General features: G+C 38.1%; 1 protein-coding gene across 3 annotated transcripts; it reads right to left on the minus strand.

Annotated features, from left to right (window-relative positions):
* Positions 1-1,047: 1,047 nt before the first annotated feature.
* On the minus strand, positions 1,048-13,147 carry rtf1 (RTF1 homolog, Paf1/RNA polymerase II complex component). Of its 3 annotated transcripts, none has more exons than XM_014968818.2 (18): positions 12,775-13,147; positions 9,047-9,157; positions 8,788-8,938; positions 7,696-7,897; positions 7,487-7,601; positions 7,183-7,297; positions 6,632-6,770; positions 6,384-6,561; positions 6,191-6,273; positions 5,349-5,436; positions 5,132-5,239; positions 4,965-5,042; positions 4,742-4,863; positions 4,466-4,523; positions 3,864-3,941; positions 3,443-3,547; positions 3,050-3,164; positions 1,048-2,080 (listed from the first exon to the last, which is right to left on the minus strand). In XM_014968818.2, the coding sequence occupies exons 1-18, from the start codon at positions 12,856-12,858 to the stop codon at positions 1,974-1,976; spliced, it is 2,037 nt and encodes a 678-aa protein (XP_014824304.1). In that variant the 5' UTR covers positions 12,859-13,147; the 3' UTR covers positions 1,048-1,973. The 3 variants fall into 3 exon arrangements, with proteins under 3 accessions (XP_014824304.1, XP_014824303.1, XP_014824305.1); XM_014968817.2 differs by having other exon boundaries at positions 7,484-7,601; XM_014968819.2 differs by having other exon boundaries at positions 7,502-7,601; positions 12,775-13,146.
* Between the last annotated feature and the right edge of the window lie 125 nt (positions 13,148-13,272).

Raw genomic sequence — 13,272 nt, forward strand, 5'->3', positions numbered from 1 at the left:
TCCAATACTGGGGTTTTTACAAAATACAAAGTAAACTAAAAGAAAACAAAAAACAATGAAAGAAAAGCAAATACACAACTGTACTCAGGTATTTTGATTGAATGTTTAAGAAGATACATAAAACCAGTGTTGGAGTGTCCTGTTCCCATTTCAATATTTATATACTATGTTCATTCGACTGCTAAGACCTAAACTGAATACATTTTAAATACTAATTTCTTATTATTGAACTCATATTTTGCATTATATAAACACCAGGTTTTTGGTTATTTTGATTATTGACGTTTCATAACCTTGTTTTTTTATCTCTCCATTGTGCTCTTTAAGTCCTCTTGTAATTAGTGGAAATGTTTATTATTGATAATGTATTTTGAGTGTACTCTACTTCTAATATTAAAGTTTTATTTAAAAACAAACAGTAACTTATTTAGTTGATGGCATTAATAAAATGAGCAAGGAGTTGAACTAATCAGTAAACACCACGGTGAAAGACATTTGACATATTTTAAAATAGGTTATAAAGCACTATAGTTGCCATGGGTTCAGACTAGATGTGTTTTAGTCAGTAGCTGCCTTTTAAATTTTAATATGTACACTAAAAAAATGGAAATAAATAATGCCCCTTGTAGTCACACAAGTTTCATCCATTAATTTCAAACTACTAGAGGTTACTTACAATAAAACACCTGGGTTATAATACCCATAATAAAGGTATTCCCAGTGTTTCTTTTGAATCAGTTTTATTTTTCAATCACATTTCGCTCTAAAAATTTCAGACTTTGTTTTCAGAATGAAGCTTTATTTAAACAAAACTGTTTAACATCATCTTCCTAATGACTGGAAGGTTACATACAACTACTTTTCAATACCAAAACAACAACAAAAAAAGCACTTTAATGGAAAGGGATAGGAAAACAGTAGATGGTTTAATATAAATAATACTATCAACTGAAGAATTAACTAGACTATAGTAATTTTAGTCTGATATTTTTATTTGAATTAATCGATATTGGCGCTCAGTATTAGCAAACAAACGGACGCGACAGATATGAAACAGTGCCTCTTTATTCTTTTTCCGCACTCACTTGAAAATGCATATTTACATGGCATGCCACATCAATACAAGAACTTACTATTGACACAATCGATAACATGGAGAATCTGCTCTGGGAGTTCACAGCAGGGGGGAGGAGGGGGAGGGGAGAGTTAGTGCCATGAACAACCAAACAAGATAAGAGAAATTAAGCTTCACCTTTATAACCAGGCTAAAGAAAAATAGTTCCTCTGTAAATCTATTTTTGAAGACCTAAAAAGTGTCCAAGCTCACGTGTTTTCTGAACAGTTCATCTGCTTCGGCACGGATGTGGTCGAATCGGACTGTAATCATCTACGCTGCAGAACCCAAGAGACTTGTTCCGACTCCAGGATGGACTGCTGGGTGGGGGGCTGCAGATGATTGTACATTTATGGCAGGTAAAAGGTTCACAACGCTGTCTGATTGCTGGAACGGGGCAAGCTTGACCACTCCATCAGATGTCCAGTAAATAAAAAAATAAAAAAAACACAACAACCCAAAGTCTTCTAAGATAGTGTCCTTATCCAAGGTAATGATCCGAATGTGCTGCCTTTATGAGAGTGGGAGGGGGAAAAAAAGAGGTTAAATAAAAAGCAAAAAGAAAAATAACTCCTCAGTAAACCAGCTGGTTGGTTTGGGGCTAATGCAAGAACAACAGTTATTTAAACATGTTTCTTCCAACAGTGATACTTGTTGCATTTGTTCCATCAGTAATTCCTGTTTGGATGAACATACATTCGTCTGGACTCACTCACTCATACACACACACACACGCAAACACACACGCACGCACGCACCCTCTCTCTCCAGCTCTCTCTCGCTCACTCAAACACACATACGCTTTCTCAGAAAAACCTATAGCACATGCAATGTGGTTTCGGAGTGAGGGTCTGCCCCGTCAGATCAGACCCCTCCTCTTCTTGTAGTCCTCCAGGTTGAGGGAGCGGCGAGGAGCACCGTCCTTCACTGGCAGCGCGTTGGAGCTCACAGAAAGAGATTTAGCTTCTGCAGGAAGACAGGATATAAAGATCGGTTTGGCAATCGATTAATCTGTCGATGTTTCTGATGATTAATCAACTAATTGGATAAACAAAGTGAAACTTTCTACAGATTTTTCACTTAATCTCAAGATGCAAAGGAAGAAATGACTATTAGCTTTTTTTAAATGAGAAAATTAACATTTGTAGCCAATGATCCGTCTGCAGCTAACAAAAAACAATTCAAACTTATTTCTAACTAAACTCTAAGGCTCAGTCTTTTCAGTGTTGGGCTAATCTGTTGATTATTTTCTGGATTACCAGATTAATAATTGAATAGCAAAAAGTGCTTAATGGGGGGATTTGTTTTATAGAACCTGAACCAGGTAAAGCTAAAACTGTGTTACTTGAAGAGGTCTGGGTAGAACATATTAATAGTCAAAAGGTTTTTTTATTAATCTAAAATGCTATATATATATATATATATATATATATATATATATATATATATATATATATATATATATATATATATATATATATATATATATATATATAGTTCAGTTCTAGCTTAATTACATCTTTGAGTGTGTTGTTCTTTCAGTAAATAACCTTTTATTGAGATGAGTCACTTCAGTTAGCGACTAATCGATTACTAAATTAGTTGACGATCATTTCAATCAAGATTAATCACAATTAATCCGATTAATCGCTTCAGCCAACCCGAAGCCCACAGAAAGGGTTGCAATGGAATGGTTCAGATTGAAGTATATTTATGTGTTGGAATGGTCCAGTCAAAGTCCTGACGTTACCACAGTTAAGAATCCGTGTCAAGAATTGAAATAATGTTTGTGTCAAGACATGAAACACTGGCAGAGACATTCACCCAAAAGACTGACTGGAGGTTTCACGAAGCGGACTGCTGCTCTTTAAACCGAGCCCCTAAAATCACGATAAAAATACAATCTGAAACCACAAACAGCAGAAACCATCTCACCTGCATTAGGGACCTGGAGGTCAATCTTAACATCAAAATCGTGAACTTTAAACAAGTCTTCTGAGAGGTCAGTGGTTGGTTTGGGGACATCTTTGTCTTTAGGGTTTGCTGGGCCCTGCAGCAAAATGAGCACAGATAGAGAAGAGGTCAAAGTTCAGATGTCTGGCTCAGGTTGGCAGGTTCTCATGGCTCCCTACTTATTATTACATGACTAGATCATCATGAGAAATGTGATGCTGTGTTTAAAAACAAAAAAAAATGCTAATCAGTTGAACCCCTTTTGGATTAAAGGATAAAACCTTTGAACAAGTCTCACTTAAAGTCATCAAACTGAAAATGTAATCACATTTCCTCAAGAGAAAAAGAAAAGACAAGATTTCTAGTTCTCCTTACCACTTTGTTCTTCTCTGTGCTAGCAGGATCTGCACCTCCCGACCCTGAGCCATACTTTTGGTTCAGGTGAGCAAGAATAGCTGCATGGACCGACGGATCCCTGGCCTGAAGAAAAAAAAAAAAAAAAAAAAAAAAAAAAACAGAAGCAAAAAGCTTGTTTTAAAGAGAAGCTATACGTCTTTGGGAGTTAGCTACCGCAGCAGATAGCCTAACTAATCAACCAGGAAAGATTAGCTTGTTGTATTACCATTGTTCATTTATATATATATATATATAAAAAAACCAGCAAAATCTTATATTTATCATCAAAAAATATCTGAATGCTCTAACATACACCCATCATTTTTATTAGATTAAGCGGCTTATAAGGAAATATGAGGTGAAATATCGAAGACGGCGAGTTCTGTTATAGAAATCGTACATTTGACACCATGGTGGGTTTGCACTGCCTTCGAGTGAAGGGGTCCATTTGTTGGTTCTTGGAGTTCTGCCCTTCAGCCTGAAAGAAAAAAGAAGTTAAACTTTAATAGTTGGAACACATTTTCTCCTGAACCACGTAAAATGCTTCAAACGTTCGGTGCAGCAGCATTAAGCACTAAAGCAACTTTTGTTTTGTTTTCTTCTTTATCATCCGCTGAGCTCTTAATGTCAATTTTTACATTATATCTTAGACTTGGTGCTTAATGCTGATAAGATTACTATAGCTGAAGACGATAGCCTAAAACGTAGCATTTAATGCTACCTTGAACTCAACTTTTTCACAGTCCTACCCATTCTTACCGTCACACTTTAGACCTCATGCTGACAATACGGCGTTGAGTATAAAGAAACAACACTTCTTCATAACGCTGTGCTACGTGAGCATTTTCTAATAACCTTTGAGTTTATTCTGTCTGAGTACTCCAAGCCTAAGAAAAAATTTCCATAAAGTAGATATTTGTCAGACAGTGCTACAAAACCTTCCATTAAGACACAGAAACGTCCCATTATTGGATGAAAGCGCAATAAAAGCTGGATGCTTACCACAAGTGCCTTCTCAGACTCGACGATGTTCCAGCTTCTGTTCCTCTGGTTAATGTAGCTGGAGGGCAGAAAACAGGTTAGTTTGTCATGTGGATTAAATATTTGCCAGCTCAAGACTCAAGTTTTCTGTTGCTTTCACTTAAAAGAGTGGAAAAAAAAAAGACATCTAGCGACAGAAAATGTGTCAAGTAAGGTGGACTGCTGAGAGTTTAAAAAGACAAACTTGGAAATCTTTAACTTTTTTTATCTGTCACATTTTAATAATTGTAATTTTACCTGATGGCTGAAATGTTCTTGGTCCTCTGTCTGTCAAGTGCTTCAGCTCTCTCCTCAAGCTCATTCAGCTCATCCTGGATAGTTTTTACTTTCTCCCCATCGCCATTTTCTTCTGCCATAGCCTTCAGTTAAGAGAAAAACGCAAAAAGAAAAGTCAAAGGTAGCTGTGAAGATAATAATTAGAATTAAAAGTTGCACATGATTCTATATAATTTTACTCCACCTTGTCTTTAAGCAGCTGTGTTTTCTTCATGGCATAATTAGGTGGCGCTTTTCGGAACCTGTCCTTCTCCTTGACGATCTGTGGAGAGAAAAGCGAGGCGGGTCATTTCAGTCCGCTGCAGGAGACGCCAAACGAACGTCCGTCAGCACCGGCGAAAACTGACTCACATCCTCAATATCTTTATCGTTGAACTTGTAATTCATAGCTTCTTTGATTGACTGTTCCTTCTTGGTGATTTCATCAAGAGTCGGTACCTGCATCCCAGCGACCATCATCTGCAAGACAAAAAAATTTAAGAAATAAGTGCAGAAAACCTATTAAGGGTCTCATTTCCTTCATCCATTTCCACAAATTAGCTCGTTTAAATTTTCCAAAAGCGCTTACCGCCTCCTTCCATTTCATGAATTCACTTTCTGTGAACTCTTGATTTGACACAAACTCGAGTCTGAAGACCCGCGTGTCGGCCCCGTGCCTGGAGGGGATTCACAACCATAAGGATAACAGAATAACAAGGTTTATCAAATGTCTCAAATGCAGTTGCCTCGCAGAAATATTCCTTTCCTTCTATACCTGCACATTTGCATCGCATTACAGCCACAAACCTCAGTGTATTTTATTGTCATTTTGTTTATTCCACACTAAACTGGCAGCAGAGGTAAAAATATGAACGCAAAAAATAGGAATAAAAGACGGTGAGGAGAATTTTACAGAATAGGAAAAAAAAACCTAATGAAAAACGCCAAAATCTGATTAAAAGAACTGTGCACCTGAGTAGGATCGTTTTAAAAAATGAACCAAATGTGCATGAGTATTTGTGCATAAAATTGCATAATTGTGCACTGGAAAGAAAAAGGTTAACAAGTTTCAATTTTTTTCTCTTTCAACAAATAAAAATATAAAGCTGTGGTAACTCTGAGGGAGCTGCACAGACTTGCCTCTCAGGTCTTAACAGGACAATTCAATTATGAACCATAAACCCTAAATGTGGTTTAGAAGAAACCGATTGCTGAAATTAAGACCTAAGAAGTCCTGTTTGCAATTTACAGCAGGAATCCCTGAACAGAAATGCACGTTAAACTTTTAAGTTTTGTGTGTGTAAAACGTTTGGAAAACCGTCATTCAATTCACAGAGGTTTGTATTTGTAACATGACAAAATATGAAAGAACTTCATCAGCCTTTTGCAAACTGCTGCATTTTTTTTTTAAATATCTTCCAAAAATTTTACCTCAACTGTAATCCCTTGTTTGTCCGCGTTGATCCAAGTTGATAAACTTTTGCTGTTTCTACTACGTCCACGATTTCAGCAACCTTTAGACATTTAGAGAGGACAGAACGCACATAAAAAATAAAAAACAAACTTTGCTTCAGAAGCTGCACGTCGGTGTCCGGTGGAAGAGCGACCAAAGCGAAGAGCTCACCCTGTAGACCGGTTTGCTGCTGCTGTTCCCGATGCCTATCCTCACGAAGCAGCCGGTCACCGTCTTCGCGAAGAAGGGCATGTGGCACCAGCGCTCCAGCTTGTGTCTGGACAGACGGACCCGGTTGAGCTCCTCGGGGAGGGAGACGGGCTGCGACTTCGGCGGCGTCTCCTCTTTCCTGGTGGACGAAGAACAAGTTTGAGAATCTGTGCGAAGGCGTCGAGCGTCTTGCAACCGAAAGCACTCACTCGTCTTCGTCAAAAGACGATGAGCGTGAGCTCCGGTCGCTTTTGACGGATGACTTGTCGTCGTCTTCCTCCTCCTCCTCTTCGTCGTCGGAGTAGACCTCGCTCGTCTTGAGGGGCTCTCGTTTGGCCAGCAGTTCAGCTGCGGAGGTATCGTATCGTTTGTCATTTATCGTGATACGTTTCTTATCGTGATGTAATAAATTCCAATTCATGTCTAAAACTTTCCGTGTTGCTGGGATTGTTAGTTTTGTCATTTTCTGCACTGCTTGTTCAATGAGAGCATCAATAAATACCACTAAATATCAATAACTTTAAAAATGGTTAAATCACACTTTTTTAATTGACTGTGTATTACGCATTGGTATGTTTTTCAAGAATATTTGTGTTTGCGTCATAGAGTAACAGCAACAGGGTTACCTAAAAATAATGAGCAATAAATAGTTTCTTATGGTCACTTTTATCGTTATCACAACAGTGCCACAAAATATTATGATAAAAAAGATTCAGTCCACATCGCCCAGCCCCGGTAACAAGCCTCAGATCAAACTCACCTGTTTTGTTTTTCTTCTTCTCACGTTCAGCTTTCAGCTCCTCCATGGCTTGGGACTTCTTGTCCAGTTTTTCATCGCGTTTGGATCGCCTCTCCTTGTTATGTGACATGGACACCTGGACAGGAGCGTAAACAAATTAAAAAGAAAAAAAAAAAAAGAACGACATTGGTGCAAATTCATGTTTTCCAATTAGTTTCAATAAAACAAACAAAAGAGGATCATACGCTGCGTAGCTTTAGCATCACCCATAAAAGTAGAACCTAAAGGAGAACCAGATTCATCATCATCAATCTGGACCCACCACCTGAGTGTCTTGAACCTGAGATTGTTTCCGTTTTTCTTGCTCCTCCTCCTGCTTCTTTTTCTTCTCCTCTTTCTCCTTCTTCTTTGCCGTCTTCAGCTTCTTCTTGATTTCGAACCTTCGAAACAATCAGCTGAAATCAGGACATTTTGAACAGCAGCACGGAAACGCTCCCCACGCCCAGCTTCATGTGTCGATGCGGGATCACCAACCGTCTCCGCAGCACCTCTCTCTTCTCGATCCTGTTGAACAGCTCCTGCTCCCTCTCCTTCTCGGTCATCTGCTCCAGGCGCGCCCGGTCCTCGGCGTCGCCCATCAAGTCGTCGTCGTATCCGTCTTTGAACACTTCGTCTTCGGAGGAGTCCGAGTCGGAGCTGGAGGACGAGCTGTTGCTTTCCGAGTCCGAAACCTCGCCTGCGAGAAAAGGGGAACGGAGAACATGCCGTCAAGTCGTTACTCTGACTTTCTGGTTTAGCCTGAGGGGGAAAAAATACGTAGTACCTCAGTTTGTTCAGACTTGATGAATGAATCCCATGATTTTGTATTGTGTGGCATTTCGTGTCGTAAAATTGCTGAGTTTTTTAATTTAATTTGTCAGAGTGACCCAGAGTTGGTCTCAATCAGCCTTTTTTTTTTATAAGGACAACTTTGTTTACAGAGACTTCATAATTGATTTTGTTTGTTTTGGATTTTTAAAATGTCTTCCAGTTTCAGTGTTAAATGTTGATTAAAATTTCAAGTTTATTGATCTTTGAGAATGTTTTTTAGCATTATTATGCCATTACCATTCTGTGAAAACAATCTCAAAAGAACAATATTATCATTTATCGCAATGACTTTGGGACAATTTATCGTTTGACAAAATCCGTTACCATGACGTTCCCATTTGCAGGTTTTTGGTAATGCAGCAACTGTGGGCTGTTGCTGAGTTAAAATCATTGCTTTATTTAAGCAAAGTAAAGAAAATATACTTTGCCGTTTGATTTTGTAACGTTTTTAAAAACGATAACATTTGTATCATTTTTCCATAAGGATTCAAAAGCGGTTTGACCAAATCTCAAACCGTAGCATCTCTCATCTGAATTTCACTCTGTTTTACAAGAGAGTCGATGCGATGGAAGACAAATCAACGTCATCCTAAACCAGCGTGCTGCGCGCCGCCGCCGGGGATGAAACGCACGTAATCCCAGCCACCTGACATACCAGGGTGATATGTAACCTGGAGTTTGTTAGAAATGATCTGTATTTTCTTAAAACCTCGGGACTTTCTATGTGGGCGAATCTTGTAAACTGCGGCGCCCTACCCTCCTCGGGAGCGGAGCTGTCCGCCGAGCTGTCTCCATCGGAGCTGCCGGACGCTGTGGCCTTGTTGACCTTCTTTTTAGTGGCGCTCTTCTTTTCAGAGCCTTTCCCCGGCTTAACCTTCTTTTTGCCTTTGGTGCCGCCCACGGTCCACTAAAACGCAGAAAAAGAAAACACGTCTCAGTTTAAGGTGTTTCATGTTTTCACAGCTGGAAACGACCGGGTTCTGGTCCATCATTCCGTCGGGTCTGCCTGCCTTACCTCATCGTCGCTGTCGGACGTCTCGGAGTCTGTGGACGCTGCTGGTTTGTTTACAGGCTCCTCCTGCTCGCCTGAGTCCACCCTCTTCCTCTTCGCCAAGGACAACAACTCCTGAAGGGAAAACGCAGAGGACAGCTGCTCATGTCGGACGCAAAACCCTGATGCGATTTTTAAAAAATACAAACGGGAGTGAGAACAAGATGGCATTTTAGAGCAAAAATGTCAGTCGTTAATGAATACTGGAGAATATTCAAGCTTAACGGAACACGTTCTTCAATACTTTAGTCGTTGTTAAATCTTGAGTCAAAATAAAATTTCAAGAGCTTTTTCTAAATCTGTAACTTAATTCAACAATTATCTAAAAGAACAAAGTTAGATAAGAGAATTGAAGCGATTGATTGGATGAATCAACTACTGAAATAATCGTCAACTAATTTAGTGACTGAATAATCGTTAACTAGAGTGTACAGTCTCAAAAAAGGCCATTTGCTTTATAAACGACATATGCAAAACAATAATTAAGAAAAATTTGAACAAAAAATGCATACATTCTGCATTTAAGATAAAAAAAAAAACTTTTGTGTGAAAATATTTTCTACGCACAACTCTTCAAGTGGCCCTTGGTTCAAAATCAATTTAAAGAAATCTAATTATTAATGAAAAACAATTAACAGATTATTCCTACACTGTGTTCATGTTAAGTCAAGCAGGAAGAGTTGAGCTTTTCACATGTTAGAAGTTATTGTTTTTATCTGCAGATTCATCCTTTGCTACAGAAGATTAAGAGTTTGCTAAATGAATGTTGTTATTGAAAATCAACAGCAGCAATAATTCACTTCCTTCATTTACAAACTGAATTGAATTATTTTATTTCTAATGTTGTATAAAAGAGGCTAAAATAAAAAATCTGCAGCATTAATCGTCATTAGTCTGATTTATGGTCAGAATGGATAAACCGATAGATTAATCAATAACTATGATAATTATTAGTGGCAGCAGTAGTTAGATAAATGTGCTTTTCTCTGATTTTGCAACCAAATCTATGGCAGAAATAACTTCTTGGCGAAATGAGGCTAACTCTGCAGCAAACTACTGAATGAAAAAGTGACATTGCAATTTTCGCCAATTGAGTGATGTGAAAAAAAAAAATCCAGAAATATTTGAAAAGATGAAAGCAGTTCAAGTTGACCTGCACCAATCTGACCTCTTGCTATGAATGCTACAAGCATGGTTTTTGTTATTCTTATTGCCGCAGAATATTAGTAAATAGTTTTGACTATACCAGCTGCGATGCATGCCTATTTTCTTCCTTTTTCTCTTCCTCATCTGTGTTTCCATGGCTGTGACCTTTAGCCTTTAGCATTAGGATCAATGTCAGAGCATCTGCTGACATCAGGCTCAATCAACCTGGCTAAATATTACGCTAGCAGATAAAATATAAGCTCAAAACACCTGGAATACATTAGTCAACAATTACGGCTCTCTCAACAGTTCTTTGGGATATGAATGTTGCGGAAACCGATATTCAGTTTACGATATGTTATCAATAATTGTGCAGCCCCACTTCATAATATCTGCCAGAAAACTTTTAACATAAATGAAAAATTAGTTTTTAAAAGCCAGAAAGGCCAGCATTTAAGTTGAAGAAATTTGATTTTATTGACATTGTCGATAACAGTTCGACCAATTACATTGTTTAATCGTACTGTTCGGCATTTCCGTCTTTTTTAAATTCTAAATCAAAAAAGTTTTTGACTTTTAGAAGTTTACCATTTTACAGATCATTTACTTTTGTCTATGAAATTTTTTTGATTAAACAATTTTCTCGTATTTCCGCATTAAATAATTACTCAGTTCTTCCTACAATTGTTTGACTTCATTTTTTCAATTTATGTAGTTTAATATTTTCTCAAGACTTCTTGTTTGCTTATCTGTTTTTTTTACCACCACAAAGCAGTTTGTGTTGCACTTTACAAAAAAATTATGATTTATAAAAAGTTTCACTGATAATAGCTCGATTATTACAGATACAAGGTTACCGATGCCATTTATTTATCATCGTTTTAATAGATACACAGTAGCGTTCTGGTGTTTTTATAGAGTAAAATGAGTACAATAAGCAGATATTAACTAGTTAATCTGTTAAGCTGGCTGTATTGATTTTCTTTTGGGAGAAAATTAACAGAAATGTGATACCTCTGCTGATCGTATTCTCTATATGAGCAAACATCTATTTGAAAGTGAATAAATACGTCAGCATTACAAAAAAGTATTTGCATACCAGTTTTGCACAGCAGAAAGCTCAAAGCTTATTAAACGGGTAGAAAGGGTTTGGATGTGACCAACCCTGCATGGTATCACTGCCCACGCACAAATAAAATTCTGCTTTTGCTGCTGTCAATTATTTATAGTTGACTGCTGACTTGGCTCTGTAGACAACAGATATTTCATACGGTGTCTGTTGGACAGAATCCAATATATTATTCATCTGTGTATAGCTAGTTAATGTTTTTAAGCATACATCTATAACAAAAATCAGATGATTTAATATGAAAGCGTGTTTGGTTAGCCCGTGAGAGATAAGATTTCTATACACAATTAATAATTTTTATTTTAACTTCCAAATTTAATTATAAAAGTTAAAAAAAAGGTACCTATTATATGAAGGACAAATATTCTTTATCACTGTTCTCATCTTCAGACATGAAACTCCCATAAACTGACATTTATTTCAACCACTAAAACAGAGAAGTAGAACTTTATTTATTTAATTTTTTTACATATTTCACGACAACAGCTAACCTTTTTAGAAATTACACATTTCTTTGTGAACACTGTTTGACAAACTTTCATAGATATTGATGTACATTGAGGGAAATTTAAAAAAATCACAGTAGGATTTCAGGTTTCAGAGTGCTCCAGCTGTATTCATTTTCACATGCCTGTTACTGGTATAGTGTAAGTTATTTGACCAATTCTACATTTGGTTTTCTGTGAGAGGCAATGTTGCCAACATTTCTATTCCTGCTGAGATTTAGAAAGTCATTTAGAAAGCGAGTGTGTGGATAAACTTTGGTCAACCAAAAACTGACCGGGCTTTTTACGCGAGTTCTCCGCTTTTAAAAGGAATACACTCGGTAATTGTAGGGATTTTCAGCATGAACGTCCAGGTTTCGGCGCTGTCACGTTCGGCTGCCAGCGCTTGTTTATCAACATCACCGAAATAGAACTTCAGCTCTGAGCCCATGACGTCATTCAGGAGATAGAGTTCACGCTAAACCAAACCAATCTCTACATAACAGCTTCAATTTGAACATTTTCCACGTTCCCCTCCAGTTTGTAAACACGCAAACACCCCACTCGTCCGCGCGCAGACACAGGCAGGCAGCCAAAGACTGGAAACCATTAGGAAGGTGTATGGCGCGGTAACATAAGACTGCATGATTACTAGCATTATGCAACCATTGCCAGACTGGACAGGCTGCTTCCAACACGCACAAGAGCCCAAAGCACACTCTGTTTTATGATATATAGTGTATATACACAGTAGGGACGAGGGTAGCATTATATTACGCAAAGGTGACAAGTGAGACAGGCCCACTATCAGCTTGTTCAAGCAAGGCCAAACACAGCGTAACCCATTAGCATCCGCTAGCTTCATCCCAAATTGTTGACTACTTAGAGAGCCCACCGCTGGGGAGAATTTAAGGAGAAAAAACGTGACCTACCTGATCTAAATTGTCATCACTAGCACTGTCTTCAGAGTCAGAGTCAATCACGTTTCGAACTTTCCGCTTCTTAACATTCACCATGATTTGCTACGCGGCTAACCTGCTAGCTGCGCCTGTGTCGTCAAAGCGGTTGAGATTAGCCGCTGATGCTACTTGTCTTCTTGGTTCAAAGGCAGGACGGAGCATGCGCGCACAATGGCTTTACACCAAGAACTTTTATATACTGGAAAGATTTTAGGAAATAACACAAAATGTGTAATTTTACTATATCCATTTCATATTCTGAAAGCTTTAAAAAATATTTGTGATAGGAAAAAACCACACGGACAAAACGACACTGAGAACAGAGAGGGGAACTAAAGGTTAGTGAGTGCGCCAGTCAGGACGGGAATTTAAAGTGCAACAAAGCTATGTTCAAGAACTACTAAGGCTGCTGTTACAAAACCATGTGACTTTCACTGTAGTTCTCATTTATTACACAGGTTGTCGTCGAAG

Source organism: Poecilia mexicana, unplaced genomic scaffold (assembly GCF_051168715.1).
Source record: "Poecilia mexicana isolate PSO_F unplaced genomic scaffold, ASM5116871v1 scaffold_22, whole genome shotgun sequence".
Lineage (NCBI taxonomy): Eukaryota > Metazoa > Chordata > Actinopteri > Cyprinodontiformes > Poeciliidae > Poecilia > Poecilia mexicana.

Excerpts from the sequence above, each read along its gene's own strand:
- rtf1 (XM_014968817.2), bottom strand. The coding sequence starts at position 12,858 with ATGGTGAATGTTAAGAAGCGGAAAGTTCGAAACGTGATTGACTCTGAC. Across the intron at positions 7,898-8,787 it reads CAGCTCCGCTCCCGAGGAGG|GCGAGGTTTCGGACTCGGAA; the intron begins GTAGGGCGCCGC and ends CTTTTCTCGCAG. Across the intron at positions 7,602-7,695 it reads AGAGAGGTGCTGCGGAGACG|GTTCGAAATCAAGAAGAAGC; the intron begins GTTGGTGATCCC and ends ATTGTTTCGAAG.